Source organism: Mustelus asterias, chromosome 5, assembly GCF_964213995.1.
Source record: "Mustelus asterias chromosome 5, sMusAst1.hap1.1, whole genome shotgun sequence".
NCBI lineage: Eukaryota > Metazoa > Chordata > Chondrichthyes > Carcharhiniformes > Triakidae > Mustelus > Mustelus asterias.
This window is the reverse complement of record NC_135805.1, coordinates 101,762,508-101,785,744: the sequence shown is the minus strand read 5'-3', so window position 1 is coordinate 101,785,744 and position 23,237 is coordinate 101,762,508. Positions and strand designations below refer to the sequence as shown.

The 23,237-nt window shown below is 42.9% G+C and overlaps 1 protein-coding gene across 3 annotated transcripts in view; it reads right to left on the bottom strand.

Moving 5' to 3' along the window:
* Positions 1 to 23,237, bottom strand: part of nbas (NBAS subunit of NRZ tethering complex) — a 259,241-nt gene that overhangs the window by 109,767 nt on the left and 126,237 nt on the right. For all 3 annotated transcript variants that reach the window (XR_013497784.1, XM_078213107.1, XM_078213108.1), the window contains 6 exons: positions 16,033 to 16,146; positions 15,225 to 15,338; positions 11,107 to 11,264; positions 6,417 to 6,497; positions 4,568 to 4,735; positions 4,374 to 4,487 (listed from right to left, as the gene is read on the bottom strand). Coding sequence is in view for 2 of the 3 variants with exons in the window: in XM_078213107.1 (XP_078069233.1) it covers positions 4,374 to 4,487; positions 4,568 to 4,735; positions 6,417 to 6,497; positions 11,107 to 11,264; positions 15,225 to 15,338; positions 16,033 to 16,146 (749 nt within the window). In the remaining variant the exon portion in view is untranslated. The remainder of the gene's footprint in view (positions 1 to 4,373; positions 4,488 to 4,567; positions 4,736 to 6,416; positions 6,498 to 11,106; positions 11,265 to 15,224; positions 15,339 to 16,032; positions 16,147 to 23,237) is intronic.

Genomic DNA, 23,237 nt, shown 5'->3' with positions numbered 1-23,237 from the left:
CGGGACATCCATTCTTGCAGCGTATCAGGTAGACAACGTTGGCCGAGTTGCAAGAGTATGAACCGTGTACCTGGTGGATGGTGTTCTCACGCGAGATGATGGCATCTGTGTCGATGATCCGGCACGTCTTGCAGAGGTTGCTGTGGCAGGGTTGTGTGGTGTCGTGGTCACTGTTCTCCTGAAGGCTGGGTAGTTTGCTGCGGACAATGGTCCGTTTGAGGTTGTGCGGTTGTTTGAAGGCAAGAAGTGGGGGTGTGGGGATGGCCTTGGCGAGTTGTTCGTCTTCATCAATGACATGGTTGAAGGCTCCGGAGGAGATGCCGTAGCTTCTCCGCTCCGGGGAAGTACTGGACAACGAAGGGTACTCTGTCCACTGTGTCCCGTGTTTGTCTTCTGAGGAGGTCGGTGCGGTTTTTCGCTGTGGCGCGTTGGAACTGTTGATCAATGAGTCGAGCGCCATATCCTGTTCTTATGAGGGCATCTTTCAGCGTCTGGAGGTGTCTGTTGCGATCCTCCTCATCCGAGCAGATCCTGTGTATACGGAGGGCTTGTCCGTAGGGGATGGCTTCTTTAATGTGTTTAGGGTGGAAGCTGGAGAAGTGGAGCATCGTGAGGTTATCTGTGGGCTTGCGGTACAGTGAGGTGCTGAGGTGACCGTCCTTAATGGAGATGCGTGTGTCCAAGAATGCAACCGATTCCGGAGAGTAGTCTATGGTGAGTCTGATGGTGGGATGGAACTTGTTGATGTCATCATAGAGTTGTTTCAGTGATTGTTCACCATGAGTCCAAAGGAAGAAAATGTCATCGATGTATCTAGTGTATAGCATCAGTTGAAGGTCCTGTGCGGTGAAGAAGTCTTGTTCGAACCTGTGCATGAAGATGTTGGCATATTGAGGTGCGAAATTGGTCCCCATGGCTGTTCCGTGTGTCTGGATAAAGAACTGGTTGTTGAAGGTGAAGATATTGTGGTCCAGGATGAAGCGGATGAGATGTAAAATTGCATCTGGAAACTGGCAGTTGTTGGCGCTGAGCACTGAGGCCGTTGCAGCAATGCCATCGTCATGGGGGATGCTGGTGTAGAGTGCCGAGACATCCATTGTGACGGGGAGTGCTCCTGGTTCAACTGCTCCATGTGTGCCGAGTTTCTGTAGGAAGTCCGTCGTGTCGCGACAAAAGCTGGGGGTTCTTTGTACAATGGGTTTCAGGATGCCCTCGACATAGCCGGAGAGGTTCTCGCACAGGGTCCCATTGCCCGATACGATGGGACGGCCGGGTGTGTTTGCCTTGTGTATCTTCGGGAGGCAGTAGAGATCTCCAACGCGGGGAGTACGTGGGATGAGAGCACGGAGGGTGTTCTGAAGGTCCGGATCAAAGGTCTTGATCAGAGTGTTGAGTTGACGGGTGTGTTCTTTGGTCGGATCTGCAGGTAACTGTCTGTAGTGTTCCTCGTTGTTTAGTTGTCGGTACACTTCTTTGCAGTAATCCGTTCTGTTCAGTATGACGATGGCCCCTCCTTTGTCTGCTGGTTTGATGACAATGTTGCGGTTGGTCTTGAGAGCGTGGATGGCGTTACGTTGTGCTTGGGTGATGTTCGGGGCTGTCTTGTGAGTGCGGCTGATGAATTTGGTGTTGACGCACCTCCTGACGGCTTGGGCATACATGTCAAGTGGAGGGCAGCGGCCTTCCGGAGGAGTCCAATTCGACTCTTTCCTCTTTGGATGCACTGCCAAGTTAAGAATAGTTAAGAAAGCCCATCAATGCCTCTATGACTGAGCCAGTTCTGTGTCCATCTTGCCAGCTCGCCTCTGATCCCATGCGACTTCACCTTCTGTACCAGTCTGCCATGAGGGACCTTGTCAAAGGCCTTACTGAAGTCCATGTAGACAACTTCCAGTGCCCTACCTTCATCAATCATCTTCGTCACTTCCTCGAAAAATTTGATCAAGTTAGTGAGAGATGACCTCCCCTTCACAAAACCATGTTGCCTCTCGCTAATATGTTCACTTTTTTCCAAGTGAGAATAAATCCTGTCTCGAAGAATCCTCTCCAATAATTTCCCTATCACTAACATAAGGCTCACCAGCCTGTAATTACCTGGATTGTCTTTGCAGCCGTTCGATTTCTTAGACCCACTGTAGTGGGTCAGAGCTCAAACAATGACGAGACGGAGTACAGGAAAGTGACAGAGTTTCTGGTGAACTGGTGCCACGACAATAATCTCTCCCTCAATGTCAAGAGAAGGAGATAGTCATCAACTTCAGGAAGCGTAGTGGAGGACATGCCCCTGTCTACATCAATGGGGATGAAGCAGAAATGGTCTAGATCATCAACAACCTGTCCTGGTCCCTCCATGCCAACGCTATAGTTAAGAAAGCCCATCAATGCCTCTACTTCCTCAGGAGACTAAGGAAATTTGACATGTCCACTACGACTCTCACCAAGTTTTACAGATGCACCATAGAAAGCATTCTTTCTGGTTGTATCACAGCTTGGTATGGCTCCTGCTCTGTCCAAGACCACAAGCAACTACAAAGGGTCGTGAACAAAGCCCAGTCCGTCACTCAAACCAGTTTCCCATCCATTGACACCGTCCACACTTCCCGCTGCCTTGGAAAAGCAGCCAGCATAATCAAAGACCCCACGCACCCTGGACATACTCTCTTCTACCTTCTTCATCAGGAAAATGATACAAAAATCTGAGGACACGTATCAACTGACTCAAGAACAGCTTCATTCCTGCTGCCATCAGACTTTTGAATGGACCTACCTTGCATTAAGTTGATCTTTCTCTACACTCTAGCTATGACCATAACACTACATTTTGCACTTCTTTTCTTCTCTATGTACAGTATGCTTTGTCTGTATAGAGTGCAAGAAACAATACATTTCACTACATACTAATACATGTGACAATAATAAATGAAATCTTACCAAAGAGGTAGCAATGATGGATAATGCACTCCATTAGCCATTTCCTAATCTTTGTTTAGGCACTAGGCTTCAATGAGCCTTTGAATTTTCTACAAAGAACAGTTATCTAATTTAACAAAGTAGTTTAATACAATTCTTATAAAAGCTCCATGTATATATCTATCTAGAAATGATGATTCAACCTTCATTTCTAAGAAATCACAATTTCCATTCCAAACGATAATGGGAATTTACGTTTGGCAGAAAACTTAGTTGTATGTTTAAAAACTCACTGCCAGTCAAATTAAAAATAACTCATTGACAAGAAGAGAAAGTGGCTGAGAATATTGCTGGATCTTATCTCAACATGGAAACTGAAAATAGATCCCAAGCTGCTTATCATAGTAAACAATAATTGTGTCATCTTCCCAAAGATTACACCAACTTGCCCTGCAGCAACTTGGAATATCTGGAAATGAAAAGGACCTCCAAGTTCAAGATGACTGATATGGTGGAGTGGATGTAAGCCTCGAAAACCTGCTCTGGATGTGAATTCTCCGATTGTGAGTCTACTACCCATACGGGGATACATCAGTCAGCAGAGTCAGTTCAAGTGTCAGCAGAAATCCCCGGAGAGTATTATGTAACTGGAGTCACCAATTTAAGTCCAAGTCTGGGACTTGTTCCAGTACTGCCAACTGCCATATTAGTGATTTGGGAAGAGCCAATGGTGAAGTAAGCTTGAATTGAAGGATCATGTGACATAAGGAATCAAAATGGCTATTGCCAACAGAATATTAAATTTAACTGGTTAAGGAGATAGACCAAGTCCTGTCATTTACCAACGTCCCTGTTGGCCTTATTACACTGTTATCAATTTGCACTTTCAGCAGTTTGCAGCTGCAGAAGTAATTGGAGCTAAAGGGTGAGGAAAAACATCCAATTCATGACACAAGGTGCCGAATTCCACCACATTCTGGGTCGTTATGCATGGTTCATCTAATATGCACTACCAGATAGCTTTGTGCAACACTTTCTTTCAACAGTTAGGATATCTTCTAAACATCCAAAAATAAAACTCAGAGGAATAAAAAGTATTAATTGTTATTTAGAATGGATTTGTAAACTTTGATAATCATGTGCCTCATCTGAAGTTACTGTAATAAATAGTTTGGATATACAATCAATATAAGCTGCACATTATAAGGAATAAATTAATAAGCAGCTCAATCTAGGAAAGAAATCACAGGTTAAACCACTCAATTAACCTGCTATACTCAATTGGCCAGTGCTGGACAAATGGCTTGCTGCTTCAATTGTTTGCACAGCTGTTGTCTAAAGTTGAAACCATGTCGACTTCAAATAGTAAAGAGCAACTCCTCAGAACTGTCGATAGGGTGACCACTTTAGCTTTCAAAGATCATTAATGAAAATCTTGGATTTCAACTGCTTGCTCGACTTACTTTGTCAATAAATGGATCATCAATGAGGAACTCATAGAAAGGATGACAGCCTTGCTTTTCCAAATCTCCATTTACACCAGCCACACCTTTTAATGTAGCTTCTGGCCCTCGATCCTAAAGAAAAAATACATGTAAAAAGACAGAAAGGAGAAGATCGACTTCCTTGCTCTTTAGTTAAGATTTAAAAACCTCACATGTAAAGGTCTCAGGTAACTGAGCGACTTCTTCCACCACTGTGCATCACTGACAGCATGCAGCACTGCCTTAGTCGTTATGGAAGTATTACTGAGAACCTTCATGGTTTTTGCAGTTGTTCGTTGAAGCAAATCCGCAGAGGAATTGGTTGAAGTTTGAGTTTCAGTCTAAAAGTTCAAACCAAATAACAAAATAATTACTGCTTTAAAAAAGTCCATAAAAAAAGCTATTGCTCTCAGAAGAGGTGAATTGTTCCACTAGATTTTTTTAAAGGTTAAATCACACTGTAATAGCAAGATTCAAACCACTATTGCACTGTTAGATGATTGACAACAGTATAAGGAGGCAAAATTTTGCACAGCATTTTCCCCAATCAACAAGCAAATTATTGCACCTCTCCTTGACTGGCAGCTTATTTGTACAAACACTTGCTTGATCTTATTCTTTCCTTCTTACTATCAGGTAGTGAACATTTTTAAAAATTGTCAAAAAGTGTGGCATGCCACAACATATTAGTGCTGTAACAGGTCCACAGCAGATGCCATCTCCCTGGCTCTGCACTCAACCCTGGAACACCTAGATAACAAAGACACCTATGTCAGACTCCTTTTATTGACTACAGCTCAGCCTTCAACACAATTATTCGCACGAAACTCATCTCCAAACTCCGTGGCCTGGGTCTCGGCACCTCCTTCTGCGACTGGATCCTGAGCTTCCTAACCCACAGACCACAATAAGTAAGGATAGGCAACAACACCTCCTCCACGATCATCCTCAACACCGGTGAGCCACAAGGCTGGGTCCTCAGCCCCCTACTATATTCCTTATATGGCTATGACTGTGTGGCCAAATTCCCCTCCAACTCGATTTTCAAGTTTGCTGATGACACCACAGTAGTGGGTCGGATCTCAAACAATGACGAGACAGAGTACAGGAATGAGATAGAGAATCTTGTGAACTGGTGCGGCAACAATAATCTCTCCCTCAATGTCAACAAAACGAAGGAGATTGTCATCAACTTCAGGAAGCGTAAAGGAGAACATGCCCCTGTCTACATCAATGGAGACGAAGTAGAAAGAGTCAAGAGCTTCAAGTTTTTAGGTGTCCAGATCACCAACAACCTGTCCTGGTCCCTCCCATGTCAACACTATAGTTAAGAAAGCCCACCAACGCCTCTACTTTCTCAGAAGACTAAGGAAAATTGGCATGTCAACTAGGACTCTCACCAACCTTTACAGATGCACCATAGAAAGCATTATTTCTGGTTGTATCACAGCTTGGTACAGCTCCTGCTCTGTCCAAGACCGCAAAGAACTACAAAAGGTCATGAATGTAGCCCAATCCATCACCCAAACCAGCCTCCCATCCATTGACCCTAGCTATGACTGTAACACTACATTCTGCACTCGTTCGTTTCCTTCTCTATGAGCAATATGCTTTGTCTGTATAGCGCGCAAGAAACAACATTTTTCACTAATACACGTGACAATAATAAATCAAATCAAAATCAAATATTAAAAGCTGAAATATTTGCTGGACCATTGCTTAGATTTAAGGTGCAGGCAGTTGTCATGTTTGCAGTCCTTAAGTACCTTGGGCTATTTTATTAAAGTGTGATATAAATGCAAGTTGCTGTTAGTGGTAAAATAAATTCAGGCCACTTGAACGAAGGTGCACTGAAAATGTAATTATTCAAAAAAGAAACAGAAATGCTGCACTTTGATATTCACATCTCTCTCTAAGGTAATGAGACAATAATAGTCTATTTTGTGCATGAGATGGGACGGTAAAATTCTATTTCAATAAGGTGGTGAGAGTCATGTTATTTCAAGTCATGCCAATTCTGACCTGCTGAGCATGGCCTGTAGAATTTATAGATTCGCTGCTCTCTGATGGTTGAATCTGATAATTCACAGCTTGATACAAAATCTGCAATAAAATGAACAAAAGACAAAGCAGTGATGTAGCACTATGCAATTATATCAGAGATTGTTTTCAATGAACTATTAACTACAAACACGCAGGTATATGGATCTTTTCCAGGATAAAATATATTAAACTTTTTATGAACGTTGAGAAATGACTCTTCTTTGAATGAAAATTTCCCATGAAGAAATGAGTCACAAGAAACTATCACAACACAGAATTAAGTTAATTGTAATTGTCCAATAATAGTCCAATAAATCCAATAAACAATTAGCATAACCTGAAAGTGCTACATTCAACATTAGTTTCAAGTTTATTATTCATTAGTCACAAGTAAGCTTACATTAACACTGTAATGCAGTTACTGTGAAAATCCCCTAGTCGCCACACTCTGGTGCCTGTTCGGGTACACTGAGGGAGAATTTAGCATGGCCAATGCACCGTAACCTGCATATCTTTCGGACTGTGGGAGGAAACCAGAGCACCCGGAGGAAACCCACGCAGAGACGGGGAGAACGTGCAGACTCCACACAGACAGTGACCCAAGCTGGGAATCGAACTCGGGTCCCTGGCACTGTGAGGCAGCAGTGCTAACCACTGTGCCACCCATGCTGCCCAAACATTAGTTCCAAACATGTTGATTCAAAGCTTAATTCAAAATATGGTGCCGCATTGTCTTGATTCTTAAGGTTGTGAGCCCGAATTGAAAATCGACTTCATACTTTACAAAAAGATACAGTCCAGAACTTGTCAAAATAACAATGGCATTACCCATTATTTATGTGTAGGTGACCAAGCAACTTGCTGTGAGGATAATGTGTGGTTAGACTCAAAATCCAGCAGATATTGTCCAAGATGAGCGCTCTACAATTAACTTCTCAAAAATGGCATTTTGCCGTCTGATTTCATGCTGAAATCCATTGAGCACCATAAAAGGTTCCTTATTACAAGGTAGATACAAAGTCAACATGCCACAAAGTGCCATTTAAAAGGTAGGATAGATCTCTTGATATATATAACTTGTACAAATACAGGGGTGTGGTGGGGTAGAATTCCCCCAGCCCGCTGTGCTGTAAAAGCTGGAATACTCAAGCAGAGGCCGTTTAGTGGGCTCCCTGCTGGGCGCCATGGCTTCTGAGAGTTTCCGGCAGCCAGATTTCCCATGCCGCCAGCTCCATGTCAGAAATCTGCACGGAGCTGCATAATTTATTTAAATCTTCATTTGAATGTATTTTACATATAATTAGCTGGCACAGGACTCAAGTATCTGGGCCTGCTAGTCTTCCTTCCCCCTCCGACCCCCTCCCAGGAGTTTTTCACTCCAGCGGTTTTTACAATAGCTCCCCACTTGCGGGGGACCTGTCGGCCCGACTCATCTGGAGCAAAGGGAGGCCATCGAGCCCCCCCAGAGGGTCGGGGGTAAGGTGGGGGTGTCCCCTGCTTATTGCCAGCTTAGCATCCAGCAGTGCCAAGGGGGTGGGACCTCTGGTGGGAGATCGGGGGTGGGGGGGGGGGGGGGGGGGGGGGATGTCCTGCCGTCACCATCCTGCAATGACAGAGGGATGGGGGCCAGTGATTGGGGCTGGCCATCATGGTGAGGGGTGGGCTCGAGGCTGGTCCGGCCAGCGATTGAGGCTTAGAGGGGTCTGTGCGCCAGCAATGCAGGGATCACAGGGCTGGCCAGAAATTGGGAGGCCAACAGCGCGGGGTCACTTCGTGTGTGCCACTCAGCCCTTTGCTGGCGGCCTCTCCATTGATTTGTTGCATGAATCATGCTAGTGCACTCTGCAATGCACAGGAGTGAGAGAGATTTATTCTGAAACTCCCGCTGAAAAAAACCCAGCAGGATTTACTCCAGTTTTTACATGAATTTGACACTTAGAGTCTTTTGGGAGAATCGCCCCCATGAGTCTAATTGCTGCAGCTTTTAATTGTTGGAGATTGAAGTTTTTAAACTTTTCATTTGTTTTTCTTTGTTGCTTCTTTCTTTTGTCAAATTTTCCTTTCCCTCCTTTTACTTTCTTTCTGCACTTGATTTCTGTACCCTTTCTGCTTCACTCTCTGTGCAGTTTGTGAACAATGCTTCAATCTGGTTAGTGGAAGAGGTACAAAGTTGCCTGCTTGAATGTGCAAAAATTTATGGCACATGAAAATGATTTTAAATGCTCTGACGAAAATATTTTCAATAAAGTTTGTTTCATTATTTAATGTGAATGTCTGATCCGAATAGCATTTAAAAGTTATTTGATACAGAGGCGATTAGATTTTTTTGTACTATTCTGAAGTCAAATTGTATCATGAGAAAAGATGAATTATTGATAGAAACCAAGAACAAATTTCGCATTTCACTTAACTTCAAAAATTCAAGATACATCCAACAGCAATGTGCAGTAATTACTGTTCAGAACCCTCAATGACATGAATTGAAATCATTGATCGTTTCCACTTCCACTATCCTTATGGGCAGCAAGTTCTAGGTCATTACCACTCACAAAGTTAAAAAGAAAATCCTCATATTCCCACCCTCTCTTGCCCAAAACCCTAAATCAGAGTCCTCGAGTCCTGTACCATCAGCTCATGAGAAGTTTTTCCGTCTTCCTTATCCAAACCTGTGACAATCCTCTTCACTTCTTTCAGTCTCTCCTCAATCTTCTTTGCTGCGAGGAGAATAATCCCCACTTTCCTAACCTAACGTTGTAACTAAAATCCTCCATCCCTGGAACCATTCTGGTAAATCTCTTCTGCACCCTCACATTCTTCCTAAATATGGCGAGCAGAACTGAATGCAATATTCTAGATGGGGCTGGACCATGAAGGTTCAGTAGAACCTGCCTGCTTTTGCAATCAAAGCTTCTATTTATGAAGACTCAAGATCCCTTTTGCTCAGCAAACGATTTTCTCAATATTTCCTGCACCTTCAAAGATCAATGCACATGCATCTCCAAGTCCTTCTTTTTCTGTACACTCTTTAGCACTATGCCATTAAGCCAATATTGCCTTTCCCTACCCCTTCTGCGAAAATTACTTAATTAACTCTATATTAAATTTCATCTGCCACTTGTCTATTTTGCGACCCTACCTGTATTTTCTCCCTTGGAAAACACCACCGTTTACCATCCTTCGGTCTGAAAAACAACCATTTATCACAACTTGCTGTTTTTTGTCTATCAGCCAATTTTTGAATCCAATTAGATAATTACTCCCTTATTCTATCAGCCTCAATTTTGCTAACCAGCTTTTTATGTGGCATTTTGTCAAACACCTTCTTAAAATCTATGCAGCTAACATCCACCTCGTTCTCTTCATCAATCTATTTGATTAGTCCATCTAAAAATTCAATTAGATTAGTCAAGTATGATTTGCCTTTTACAAATCCATACTGACTACCCTTAATTAACTCCAGCCTCTGCAAGTGGTAGTTGATTTTTTCCCACTCAGATTATTTCCAAAAGCTTATCCACTATTGATATTAAACTAACAGGCATGTAGTTGCTGGGACTGTCCTTGTATTCTTTCTTGAATAAGGGTGTCACATTTGCCACTCTCCAATTCTCTGGCACCTTCTCCACATCTATAGAAGATTGGAAGATTATTGCAAGCCCTCCCACAATATCCATCCCCACTTGCTTCAGCAACCTTTATGCAAGCCTGCTGAATCAGGAAACTCATCTACCCAAAGTACACTTAGCCTTTCCTGTGCCACCACATAATCAATTAAAAACCTATTCACTGCTTCTACTATCTCTGCCCCTACGGATATTTTGTCAGATTCCTCTTCCTGAAGAAAGGCCAATACAAAGTACTCATTAACTACTCAAGCCTTGATCTGCACTTCCAAGCATATAGCACCTTCTTTGTCTCTAATAGGACAAACCTCAACTCTTATTACTTGTTTATTATTTTTGTTCCCTTTAATTTAACTGCCATTCAATTCTCATTTTCTCTCCTTCCCTTTTCCTCATCATCTCTCCCCCCTCAAACTATTGTATTGATCCTGTTACTCAAAAATTTGCCTGATATGCATCATACACCCTCTTTTTGTTGTGTTTCATCATAATCTCTAGCTCCCCTGTCTTCCAAAGAGTCTCATTTTTGGTTCCTTTAACTTTCACCCTTGTTGGAATGCATCCAGTTTGTTCCTGAAACATCTCTGCCTTAAAGATCACCCATTGTTCCATTACAGCTCTTCCTGTCAGGCTTTGGTTTAATTTTATATTGTCTATATCCTGTCTCGTGTCATTGAAATGAGCCCTCTTCCAATCTAAACATTCAACATTATATCATCCCTTGCTTTTCTTCGTTATTAATCTAAACCTTATGATAGAATGATCACTCTTTTCCAAGTGTACCCCCACAAACACTTGATCGATCCAATCTCCCAGCACCAGATCCAGCAAACCTCCTTTCTAGTTAGGCTGAGAACATACTGATTAAGGAAATTCTCCTGAACACATTTCAGGGGGCTGCATCAGAACTTTTTTAATTTCTCATTGGAAAATCAAACATTTTGCAGAATGGACAGACTGCATTAGTGAAAACGTCTTTATGTTCAAGAGTTAATGCCCTCCAAAGCTCCTCAGTTCTCATTAGTATAAAGCTCATTCGCTCATACCTGCGTTTGAAGTGAGCTGCTGACAGCTAGAAGAGACTGGATAACATTAGGAGGGCAGTAAGTACGAGCAAAGGCCATTAACTCCTGCCGAGTTGTCAGGTCATGATACCCATCTGACTGCCCCAGTTTGCTGCACACCTGCCAACCAGCACTGTAACCTTTGGGAGAAAAATAAACATCCACCTGTTCATTTCATTAATTAAAGATAGGTCATCACCTCTTTTTGCATGCTTAATTTTTAACTTTAATTCACTACAGAAATGCAGCAGAAATAAAGCTTCACTTATTTTTTTCAACAAAATGGAGACAAATACCTTTTGCCATTTTGTACACAATTACTCTTCAAACAATATTGTTCCTGAGAGTACATTTATTCAGTAGGCTTTAAAACTTTAAAAAAGGAAATTTGATAATACAGAAAACTGAGGGACAAAAATGCAAAGTAAAAATGGATGGCTTTTAAAACTAATAGAAATCTAAAATAAAATGTCGGCAATGCATACATTTTGTTACATACATGATTAAAAGCTAAAAGTGTTATAGAAAGGCCAGTGTTTCTGCCTCTCGGGATTGTGATGGACACAGGCTAACTGTGTATTTGATCATGCCATATATGTGAAGTACAGGCTTAACAGACCCAGCTGGTCTTTTCAGTTATTTACACGTATTATGCACGTTCATATAAAAGATGAAAAGTAAATGAAAGAACATTAGGAAAAATGAAAAGGTGATTTAATAAACAATTAGGAGCGATATAAACAACCAGAGGTTGGAAGTGCCTTTGCAATGAGAAAGTGGTAAAAAAAAATACCAAAGCTGAAAAGTTAATATGGTGAAACAGTTTGAAGACCCTGATGGATTATTGTAGTATACTGGATACAAGGTCAATTCAAATGACAGAATTCATGCATCAGCTCCTTTCTGGGACATGCTACTGATACTCATTGTTCCTGCCGCCTACGTTTAGCGAAATCCCTGAAATGCTGGCAAACACCCCAAAGAAAAATGCCATACTTTTGGTTCGGAATGCAGGCAAGTGATAAGGAAAAGGCACAAACTTACAATCGCCAGCAGCACAAAAAAAATCCTTCAACATGGATCTGTTGAAATTTAGGCTAATATGCAACATGATGGATGCACTGTTAAAAGCTGATTGTTCACGTTTTGTTAAGTAGGGAATTAATTATGGACGCTGGATGGACTGCAAGACTCTGCATCAGTTTCCTTCTTGAAACATTTTTAGCATAATTTGCTAATATTCAGCTGCAATCTGGTTAGACCTCCAGCTAGCAAACATGTTCTGTTTATTTAACAGGATATAGTTTTAGTACTATAATCTTGTATCTTCCATTGCCAAAATGACTGGAACTAAATGCTGGTTTACTGGACCAATAACAGGGCTCCTTGACTCATTAGTTCCCAATTATCCAATATTCTGCACAGTACTTGACACTGAAAGGTAATTATTATATTGTGTAGTCTGTTTAAAAGCAACACATTTCAACTTATCAATTCAACCTGTGACCAAGATTTCTGTACCAATTTTATTTTAACCACCAACAAATGTGCTAGTCTGCAATTATTATTTTTTTTAAAGTGTAAAGTGTGGCCTGGTAAAGATTTGGAACTGTATGCATGTGTGATGAAAGTTATTCTGGTGTAGATTTGTGCCAATTCTCATTTCATGGGAATTGAGAAAGTGATTACTTAGTTTTTTGTAGTCTTCAAATTCTCGCATCTTTCCCCTTTAGGCAGGAAAAGACAAGAAAAATGAAGACTGAAACCTTGCTAGCACTTTGAACAATCACCAGATGTCCCAAAGTGAAGTACTTCTGAAGTGTAGTAATTGTTGAAATGTAGGAAATGTGGCACCACAAACAATGTGATAATATCCAGATAATTTGTTTTTGTAATATTGTAATATTTTGTATTGCTGGAGGTTTTGTAATACCTCCAACAGTACAGCATCGCTCAGTACTTCACTGAGCTGTCAGCTGTGATTTTGTGCTCCAGCCCTGAAGTGGGACTTAAACCCACAGCCATGTGACTCAGAGGTAATGGTGATACCAACTGAGTAAGAGTTTTAACAACACCAGGTTAAAGTCCAACATGTTTATTTGGTAGCAAATACCATTAGCTTTCGGAGCGCTGCTCCTTCGTCAGATGGACTGGAAATGACGAAGGAGCAGTGCTCCGAAAGCTAATGGTATTTGCTACCAAATAAACCTGTTGGACTTTAACCTGGTGTTGTTAAAACTCTTACTGTGTTCACCCCAGTCCAACGCTGGCATCTCCACATCATCGTTACCAACTGAGCCATGGCTGGCAATCAATAGAGTTCTTGATGGCATCACTGAGATCGCAGATAGAGAAGGATTTTCATAGAACAATTGTGAACATTTTACACAAATGATAATTTGCTATAATTAAAGCACATGGATTTGGCCAGCAAGATAGCAAACTGTTTGAGAGTTGGTTGAGCAAATAAAAAGGGATATACTGGAACAACTGTGTGGAAAATGGTGCTGCAGCCATATATTTTCATTCTATATATAAATGACTTTGATTTCAGAATAGAAGGCAGGCTTCTGAGAGGAGTATTATTGTCCAAAATACTACATAGTTTATAAATTAATTTTAAATGCTTCGACATGTAGATTGAGATTTTGAGTGATCGAACACGAAACTGTTCTATAATAGCAAATAACTTTCATTTATACTTATTTATGCAATAGATGTTAAGAAATCATTGCTGAAAGGCAGTCTTCTGGGAGCATGCAATTGATTCTGCTACCTGTTAGTACAAAACATGCTGAGAATTCAACTTGGACAGAGTCATAGTTCATCATTTTATTGGCATATGCGCACATCCAACTACTCAGAATCTGTGGGAGTGACTCAATCCTCAACTGTAGCTCTCCAGGGGTCACATAACAATGCAGGCAGATTAGGCATAGCAAGAAAAATAGGAACCAGATGATGAAGAGAAAGTAATAGGAAAACACCTGCGAGAATATTCCATTCTGCTTAAGTTCAGTCAAATTTAAACCAATTTACTTAGTAACTGTTCAAAACAGTCCCTGTAATTGTGAACTTACATACTTATATAATGAATTTGTGGTCAGATTGAATATTAAGATCAAAAAAATAACTTCAAGACATCTAAATCCCCCTTTTTGAGCAGTGATGAAGGGGGGTTAAATTAGGCTAATAAAAAAACACAATCATGGTTTGAGAACATTAACACAATACTGACTTAAGAGTGAATGATCTTAGACTATGGAGAGTGCTAAGGTGAGCTGTCATTATAAAAGACAGCTCGAACTGAATAACAAGCATTCCTCATTTAAAACATGTATTTTGAATTTATAAAATGGATGCAGTTTGCTTTTAGAATACATTTTGTAAAACTTCAGCCAACAGCAAGGTATATCAGAGCTTGATGGGATGAGGTTATAGATAGGGCCTGCATTCCATAGGACAATGGTTCCACTGAATGCGACCACTTTATCAGCATTTGTAGGGAACAAAATGATTACCAATGCCAGTTTGATGAACAGAACTATACAGCTCAAAACTGATAATGCAGGTGCAATAATCTCATGAGGAGTTTCTCAGGGTCAGACGAGTGTAATGTGGGTTTGAATCTGTGGGAATCATTCCCTGATATCACTGTCCAGCTTCCTGTGTTGCTGGGCAACTGAGGGAGAGAACATCTGAAATTATGGACAAATAAGATTCCATGAGATCAGGATGTAAATTGTTGTTGACTGGAATTGGTGCCAGTGATGATTATTGACTGATTTGTATTAATGTTTACTGGATTATGCCCACCGGAAAGATGGGAAATATGATTTTGGAAATGTATAATTGCCCTGGCAGAGACATTGTTTTTCAGAGTGATTTTGGGCTGCCCGTATTCTCTACCTGGAGTGATGGGCTACTTTATATCATTCTCCCATTCGATCGTTTGGTTAACAAAGTCATGTCTTAAAATCAGTACACTGAGTTTCATGAGTCTCTGTATTTGGCATAAGTTTAGCAATACATAGCCTCAAGAGAAAACCCCAGTCAACAAGCAGAACACAAAACCAGTATGATCAAAATTCAGAAGTCACCTGCAGACATAAGCTCTTGGCAATGGATACTGGCCGTTTTGTAATCTTGACACTGAAGAGCCTGTTCAGCCAGGAGAACCAATACCTGTCCTTTCCTCTGTGCCTTATCCTGTCCTGTTTATATTTGAATAGCAAAGACAAAATAATGTAGATCAGACAATACTTTCCAACTAAGTGATGTGCTTTAAAATGAATTATCAACCAAAACATCTGCTGAAGATGGTCAACTGGGGCGGCACGGTAGCACAGTGGTTAGCACTGCTGCGTCACAGCTCCAGGGTCCCGGGTTCGATTCCCGGCTCGGGTCACTGTCTGTGCGGAGTTTGCACATTCTCCTCGTGTCTGCGTGGGTTTCCTCCGGGTGCTCCGGTTTCCTCCCACAGTCCAAAGATGTGCGGGTTAGGTTGATTGGCCAGGTTAAAAAAAAAAATTGCCCCTTAGAGTCCTGGGATGCATACGTTAGAGGGATTAGTGGGTAAAATATGTGGGGGTAGGGCCTGGGTGGGATTGTGGTCGGTGCAGACTCGATGGGCCGAATGGCCTCCTTCTGCACTGTAGGGTTTCTATGATTTCTATGAACTGACAAGATTAGCATAAAAATGTAACCATGGACCAATTTGCAATCTTAACTTGTGATGTATATTCCATACTGATATTATAAAAAGATGCTTTAACATACAAATATCGCAACAGCTAGTCAGAGATGCACTGAGAATCAAATGAGCAGATTTCTGCCAATAAATACTTTATAAAATCACTGAAATGCTATCTAATTTGATAGAACAGACCACCAAGAACAAGCACTTACCTGCTACCCTGAGCAAATCTGCAAGTCCCAGGAGCTTTTTTGATTGTGTGTAGGCTGTTGGACATTGAGCAATGCACTCTTTTATGAGTTGGAGTCGGTCTGAGCACATACGTACTATAATGAGACAAGACAGAAGGAAAGAAAAATACCACTTCTTTATATTAAATTGGTGCATTTCCACTGCCAAGAGGAAATCTTGCTGCAACAACAGTGTCTCGACCGCAACAATTTGTGCCCACCATAACAGTTGACAAACATGTTCAATAAACTAAGCTTTTATGGAGAATACATATTATTGAAATTCAATTTCTGAAGTAATTTCTTTAATATCTCAGTTTACCATACAAGCCCTATAGGGTTTCAGTCCTATTTATCCTGTGAGATGCAGAGCTTGGTCAACAAGCTGTCCATTCTTCCATGTCATGTTCATGCTAAAAACCATAGAATGTATGGAAGGTGGCCATTCAGTCTATCTGTGCCAGCTCTTCATTACAGCTGTCCACTTAATCCCATTTTTCTGTTCTTTTCCAAAGGCAAGCAATTTATTCCTTTTCAATTATTATCGAATTTGCTCCCATCATATTTTTTCAGGCAGCACATTCCAACTCATAACACCACATTGCATAAAAATGTTTTGTTCACGTCGTCTCTGCTTCATCTACAAATTAACGTAAATCTTTGTCCTCCGTTTACCAATCCATCAATGCAAACAGTTTCACCATTTATTCTATCAAAATGTTTCAAAAGTTTAAACACATTTATTAAATCTCTAACTTTCTCTGTTCCAAGGAGAAAAACTTGGGGGCGGGGGGGGGGGGGGGGGGGGGAAAGAGAGAGAGAGAGAGAGAGGAGAGGAGGAGGAGGAGAGAGAGAGAGAGAGGAATTCTTCCAAAAAAATTGTAAAGTGGCGTTTTCAAAACTAATCTCCCAGACTGTGCACTGCAGAGGGCACTAGCATGAATCATGTGTAAAATCTGGGGGCAGGGCCTATTCCCGCTGAAGAGGCTGAAATCAGCACACTGAGCTGGCCCCCGCACATGCGCCAATCTCTGGAAGATCAAAGAACAAAGAAAATTACAGCACAGGAACAGGCCCTTCGGCCCTCCAAGCCTGCACCGACCATGCTGCCTGACTGAACTAAAACCTTCCACCCTTCCAGGTACCATATCCCTCATCCCTCTATTCTCATCCTTTTCATGTATTTGTCAAGACACCCCTTAAAAGTCACTATCATATTTGCTTCCACTACCTCCCCCTGCAGCGGGTTCCGGGCACCCACCACCCTCTGTGTAAAAAAAACTTGCCTCGTACATCTTCTTTAATCCTTGCCCCTCGCACCTTAAACCTATGCCCCTGGTAATTGACTCTTCCACCCTAGGAAAAAGCTTCTGACTATCCACTCTCTCCATGCCCCTCGTAATCTTATAGACTTCCATCAGGTTGCCCCTCAACCTCCATCGTTCCAGTGAGAACAAACCACGTTTCTCCAACCTCTCTTCATAGCTAATGCCCTCCATACCAGGCAACATCCTGATAAATCTTTTCTGTACCCTCTCCAAAGCTTTGAACACGATATCTTAAGTGAGGCCTAACTAAGGTTCTATAAAGCTGCAACATGACTTGCCAATTTTTAAACACAATGCCCCGGCCGATGAAGGCAAGTGTACCATATGGCTTCTTGACTACCTTCTCCACCTGTGTTGCCACTTTATGACCTGTGTACCTGGACACCCAGATCCCTCTGTCTATCAATACTCTCAAGGATTCTGCCATTTACTGTTTATTTCCCATCTGTATTAGACCTTCCAAAGTGTATTATCTCACATCTGTCCGGATTAAACTCTATCTGCCATCTCTCTGCCCAAGTGTCCAACCGATCTATATCCTGCTGTATCCTCAATTCTGAATTCCTATCAACTTACACTTGAAAGCCTCCCTCATGGCAGATGTTGATTTGCCCTCAAACATCTGCCCCCAATCTACACTCTTCAGTTCCTGCCTAATATTGTTGTAATTAACTTTCCCCCAGTTTAGCACCTTCACTTGAAGACCACACTTATCTTTATCCATCAGTACCTTAAAGCTTACAGAATTGTGGTCACTGTTCTCGAACTTCTCCCCTACTGAAACAGCGACCACCTGGCCAGGCTCATTCCCTAATAACAGGTCCAGTGTGGTCCCTTCCCTAGTTGGGCTATCTACATACGGTTTCAAGACGCCCTCCTGAATGCTCCTTACAAACTCTGCCCCATCCTCGCCCCGAGCACTAAGTGAGTCCCAGTCGATATAGGGGAAGTTGAAATCACCTACCACAACAACCCTGTTACTTTTACACCTTGCCAAAATCTGTCTACATATCTGTTCATTTATCTCCCGCTGACTGTTGAGGCCAATGGTAAACCTCCAACATTGTGACTCCATCCTTCCTATTCCTGAGCTCTACCCATATTGCCTCACTGTATGAGCCCTCTGAGGTGTCCCATACCACCCCCCCCCCCCCCCCACTGCCCCGTACAGACATTGCTGGCCTCTCCAACCCCCACTGACATAGACACTGATGGCCTCCTGGCCTCCCCATCCCCCATTGACCCGGACATTGCTGGCCTCCCCATCCCTCCTCCCACCAGCCTTCACACACAGAGCGCTGTACTGCAATGCACATCCCCTGCCTCCTCGTTGAGCATTCCTCCTTGTTGACCATTGCACCCCCCTCCCTCCCAGACACAGCACCTTGTTGAGTTCACCCAAACAGCAGCTTTGGAGATGGCTCACCCTCTATTGAAACCAGATTGCCTGAACATTATCCACAATAAAATTTAACTAATGGGCCCATGACTGGCCTAAATTGACTGCACCTGGACTCCCTTGACAAGCCAGAGCTGTACATAAGCTGCAATGATGGACACACAGGCAGTCACGCCAGGAAGATGGCACCCAAGAAAAGTGCTCCCAGATTGTCCAAGAGTGAGCAGGCCCGCTTGCAGGACACAGTGGAGGGGAGGCGCCAGCTGCTGTACCTCACTCAGGGACGTCGCCTAAGGTGTCTTGCAGCAAGTGCCATATAAGAGGCAGTGGTATCTGCAGTGAATGCTGGGACAATGACCCCCTCGGTCTGGAGAGCAGTGCCATAAGATGATGAACGACTTTGTTCCGGCAACAAGGGCGAGTGTGCATCCCATTCTAAAATTTGTCCATGTGCTGCGCTTACAATGTCAAATCATCCCCATACACCTCGAGGACAATCACCAGCGCCTTGGTCAAAAGGAATAGACCACCTGCACTACTTTCCACCATCTCCTGTCATGGCCCCCGCCCAAGCCCCCGACCCATTGCCCCACGCGCTTGTGTTCCAAAAACTTATTGCTACTTGGGCCCAAGTGGCAGTGTGCATTTAGAGAACAGGTAGGAATCAGATTAGAGTACCACCAAGGGCAGGAGCCCAGTGTATACAACAGCAAGTCATCATCATCCTCCAGCCTTCACCACAGACTTGCTACCAGCGCCAGCCCAGGAGGGGGCTGAGAGGGTGGGACAGGGGAAGGGTCATGTGGGTTGAGGGGCCAGCTTGGGGTTGTGGGGGTGGCGGTGGCTGCCGTGGCTCCAGGGGTGTGGAGTAAGGGAGTTGGGAGCTGCCCCCACACTGGATGTCCCCAGCTATATGAAGCGCACTGCTATCAGAGCCTCCCTTGCTGCCCTGCCCCTCTGTTAATGAAAGGTTGCCCCTCGAGAGGACCATAGGGCAATGTGTGTCACATCCACTGCCCCTGCAAATAGGGCATCCCGGCAATGGTGGCGAGGCCTGCAGCCGGGGCCTCCTAATGACTCTATCCAACATCAAAATGGATGTATTGGCCTACCAGGGTGTACAAGACATCTATGACCTAGCGAACACATCTGTGGACTGAAGCCTGAGAGATTCCACAGAGGTCACCACTGGGTGCCTGAAATGACCCTGTTGCATAGAAGTTGAGTGCCGCCATCACCTTAACCTCTACTGGGAGCGGGTGGCCGCCCCTCCCCTCAGGTCGAGGTGTGCCAGATTTGCGAGCACCTCACACAGGTGCCAGACCACGTTGTGAGATCGGCGGAGCCAGCGACAGCACATAACCTCCGACAGCCCCTCGAATGATGTTCTGGTCTGGTACAGCCTAGGCCTCCACATTCTCTTTCTCCTGGCCACCCTGTCGGGAGTTGCTCTCCCACTTCATGGCCATCAATGGCAGCCTCCTGCCATCCTTCCTGAGGGCCTGCCACAGCCTGCTCCTGGAGTGGCCTACCTATGCCCTGCACCTCTTGAGCTGCCTCCTCCTCCTCAGCCATAACCATGATGGCCAGCTCTAGGTCAATAAGACCATTCTGCACAGTGGGGGTTATAGAGAGAGATTGATAGATACATGTCATTGCTAGCAACTACTCCAGCAAACCCCCCCCTGGGACCAGTATCCCACACTTGTGGATGCTGGCAACATAACACAATCCGTGGAGCCATGCCTCACCTGATTAGGTTGCCTGCCATTGGCATCGTTAACATGGCAGGCAAGGCGAGTATGCAGGTTGGTGTGCAGGCATGACCATTGCGCTCCCTTGAGTCATTGCCATGCGTACAACCACAGCATTCCCTTCCAGGCATGTATTCCAGGTCAGGCACAGACTCCTTTTTATCACAAGATGGGTTCCCATTCAGAGTACATGCCGTATCAGTGACTATGTTAACCAGAGCACCCCTGCTTGGAGCACCAGCTGCCTGAACTGATGAGCCCTCAAACAGCACGTGGTGCACTTCTCCCCGCCACCCCCTCTCTAAAACACTAGCACTCAGTCCAGTCCCTCACCAAATCCCACAGCTAGAACAGCATACAGCAGCCTGATTAGCACTCAGTAAAGGCCCCACCCCACAGAGACTACATGGAACTTCCTGGGCCTGGGGACAGCACTTCCAACTCTCCATGAACTTCCCCACACCAAGCAGAAATTTTCCAGGCCCTGCCTCCTACCTCCCCTGCACTCCAGTGGCTGCAGCTCCACAGCATTTACCTCCTTACTCCTGTCCAACGCTGTCAGGTCCCCGACTTTTAAAGAGCAGTTGTAAACCCCGCCAGTGTAACGTCATGCCAGAGAGGGGGGAGATGCTAGAGGGGGTGGAGATTCTAGTCGCAGACCCGCTAATTAGATGTTCAAGTATGTTAACACGTGCTAACGTCTGTTTCGCTGATTTTCAGCGTGGATCCGTCGAGGCGAAAAAAATGTAGGCTGGGAGATGCTCGGAGGCCCGGATACCCAGCGCAAATCAGGTGCCGCTCGAGTCTCCCAGCCCAAGTGCAGCGGGATGGGAGAATCTCAATCTCTCCATGTAACTGTAGTTTTTCATTGCTGGTCCCATTCTAGTAAATCTCTACTGCAAATTCTCTTAGACTTTGACATCCTTCCAAAGGTATGGTGCCCAGAATTTAACACATTTAGCTGGTGGGTAACCAGTGTTTTCTAAATAGAGGCATAATTTCCTTGCTTTTATGAACTTTGCCTCTACTTATAAAGCCAAGGATCCCATATGTCTTTTTACTATCCTTCACAATTTCTCACCGCTAAAGTCTTGTCCCTCCATTCCTTGCTGGCCTTTACATTTTTTGCAGTTTATAATGCCTCTCCTCATTCTTTGTACCAAGATTAATCAATTCACACTTCTGCTAAATTTCATCTGTCATGTGTCTGCCCATTTCACCAATCTGTAACATCCTCTTGAAATCTGTTATTAGTCTCTTCACTGTCATATTTCGGAGTTTCATGTCATCTGCAAATTTTGAAATTACACTCCACACCAAAGTCCAAACCATTAGTATACATGAAAAGCACAACATCAACTCTTGGGGAACAACACTGCACACTTCCCTTCAGTCTGAAGAATAATCATTCACTACTCCTCTCTACGCCTTAACCAATTATGTATCCATGCAGCCACTGCCCATTTAATCTACAGGGTTCCATTTTGCTAATAAGTGTACTGCATTACGTAGAACTTCATCAAAGTCACGAAGGAGCAGCTGTTTTTTTTATATATGTGCAAGGCCATGAAGCAACTATTTTTTAAAAAGTTGAAGCAAGATCTTCACTGAACAATTGAAGGGACATGGAGGACATTAAGATAGGATGATTCAACTACCGCAGGTGTGAATACTGAGGATGTGGAGCTGAAGAAAGTTGACAAATGTAGAATGCAGCAGTATGCAGCTGAATGCAGATAAAACGAGGATAGAAGAGAAACAAAATCTGCATTAGCGAAACAAATCAAAGTTTGAATCATCAATACCAACATAGATTGAGTGCCCCAAAAGGACATGAATTTGGTCCAATAATCCTTAAGAGGGGATAATAAACTTGACAGCAGAAATATCACAAGTTGCATTAATACATATCAATTATTACAATGGAAGGATATGCCATTTCCAGACCGATAATTTAGAAATTAGGTTAACTGAAAAGAATGAGTACAACAGTTTCATTGGCAAAACTGATTTTTTTGTTGATCGTAACCATAGTTCTGTTCAATCATTCATCGCAATGTTCGACGTCAATTAAGTAGGGACAACAGAGTTGAAGAATGACTCAGTTTCTTAAACTGTTAGTATATCATATTTGGACTTTTTTTCTGTTCCAAATTTAAATTTTGCAGGCAAGGAAAAGCATAAAGGTGGTCCTAAACTACTTAATGCATGAACAGTTTTGATAAACTGACAATCTCTGAATCAATTCATCAAACCCTAAGTTGCTTCCATATCCAAGCCAGTTGCCGTATTTCTAATTATCTTGCAACAATGTATTTTCGCACAAATTGTATGAAAGATTACACTGTACACTCATTAATTGGTCTGGGCACTGTTTTGTAACAGCTGGTTAATTATGCTGACAAAGACATGTACAGCATTTGCAAAGTACATGAAAGTTTTTACTTAAAATTTCTAATCATTTCTCAAGTAAAATCAACAGTCAACAATTCATTGATGAATCACTGCAATATGAAACATTTTGGTGGAGGAATTACAGCTTTATGAATTAAAGAAGTACATTTCCCTAACCAAACAGGAGTGAAAACTGAAAATAAAAGGGAATTATTTCACAATATATTGACATTAAACTCTCATGAAGTTGAAATAAATGCATGAAAGTCCCTATTCCTCTCACTGTATAATGTGAAAAATCCAAAATTAGCA